At 65.6% G+C, this 218-nt stretch overlaps 1 protein-coding gene across 1 annotated transcript; it reads right to left on the bottom strand.

Moving 5' to 3' along the window:
* Positions 1 to 6: 6 nt before the first annotated feature.
* On the bottom strand, positions 7 to 213 carry LOC103797123 (transcription factor 15; the record flags this gene model as incomplete). Its single annotated transcript, XM_009069319.1, has 1 exon — positions 7 to 213. A coding segment is annotated over one exon (207 nt), but the record flags the coding sequence as incomplete, so codon positions are not given.
* Between the last annotated feature and the right edge of the window lie 5 nt (positions 214 to 218).

Here is a 218-nt window from a genome sequence, read left to right on the forward strand (position 1 = left end):
GCTTCGGGGCTGTTTGCTGTCCAGGTCCCCCTTGGCGCCATAGATGGCACTGAAGCAGGGCTGCCCATCCTCGCAGCCCTCGCCCAGCAGCAGCACGTTGGCCAGGTGGGAGATGTAGCTGGAAGCCAGGCGGAGGGTCTCGATCTTGGACAGCTTGCGATCCACGGGCTCGGTGGGGATGAGGGTCCGCAGGGCGGTGAAGGCCGTGTTGACGCTCT

The sequence above is a fragment of the Acanthisitta chloris genome, unplaced genomic scaffold (assembly GCF_000695815.1).
Source record: "Acanthisitta chloris isolate BGI_N310 unplaced genomic scaffold, ASM69581v1 scaffold29362, whole genome shotgun sequence".
Lineage (NCBI taxonomy): Eukaryota > Metazoa > Chordata > Aves > Passeriformes > Acanthisittidae > Acanthisitta > Acanthisitta chloris.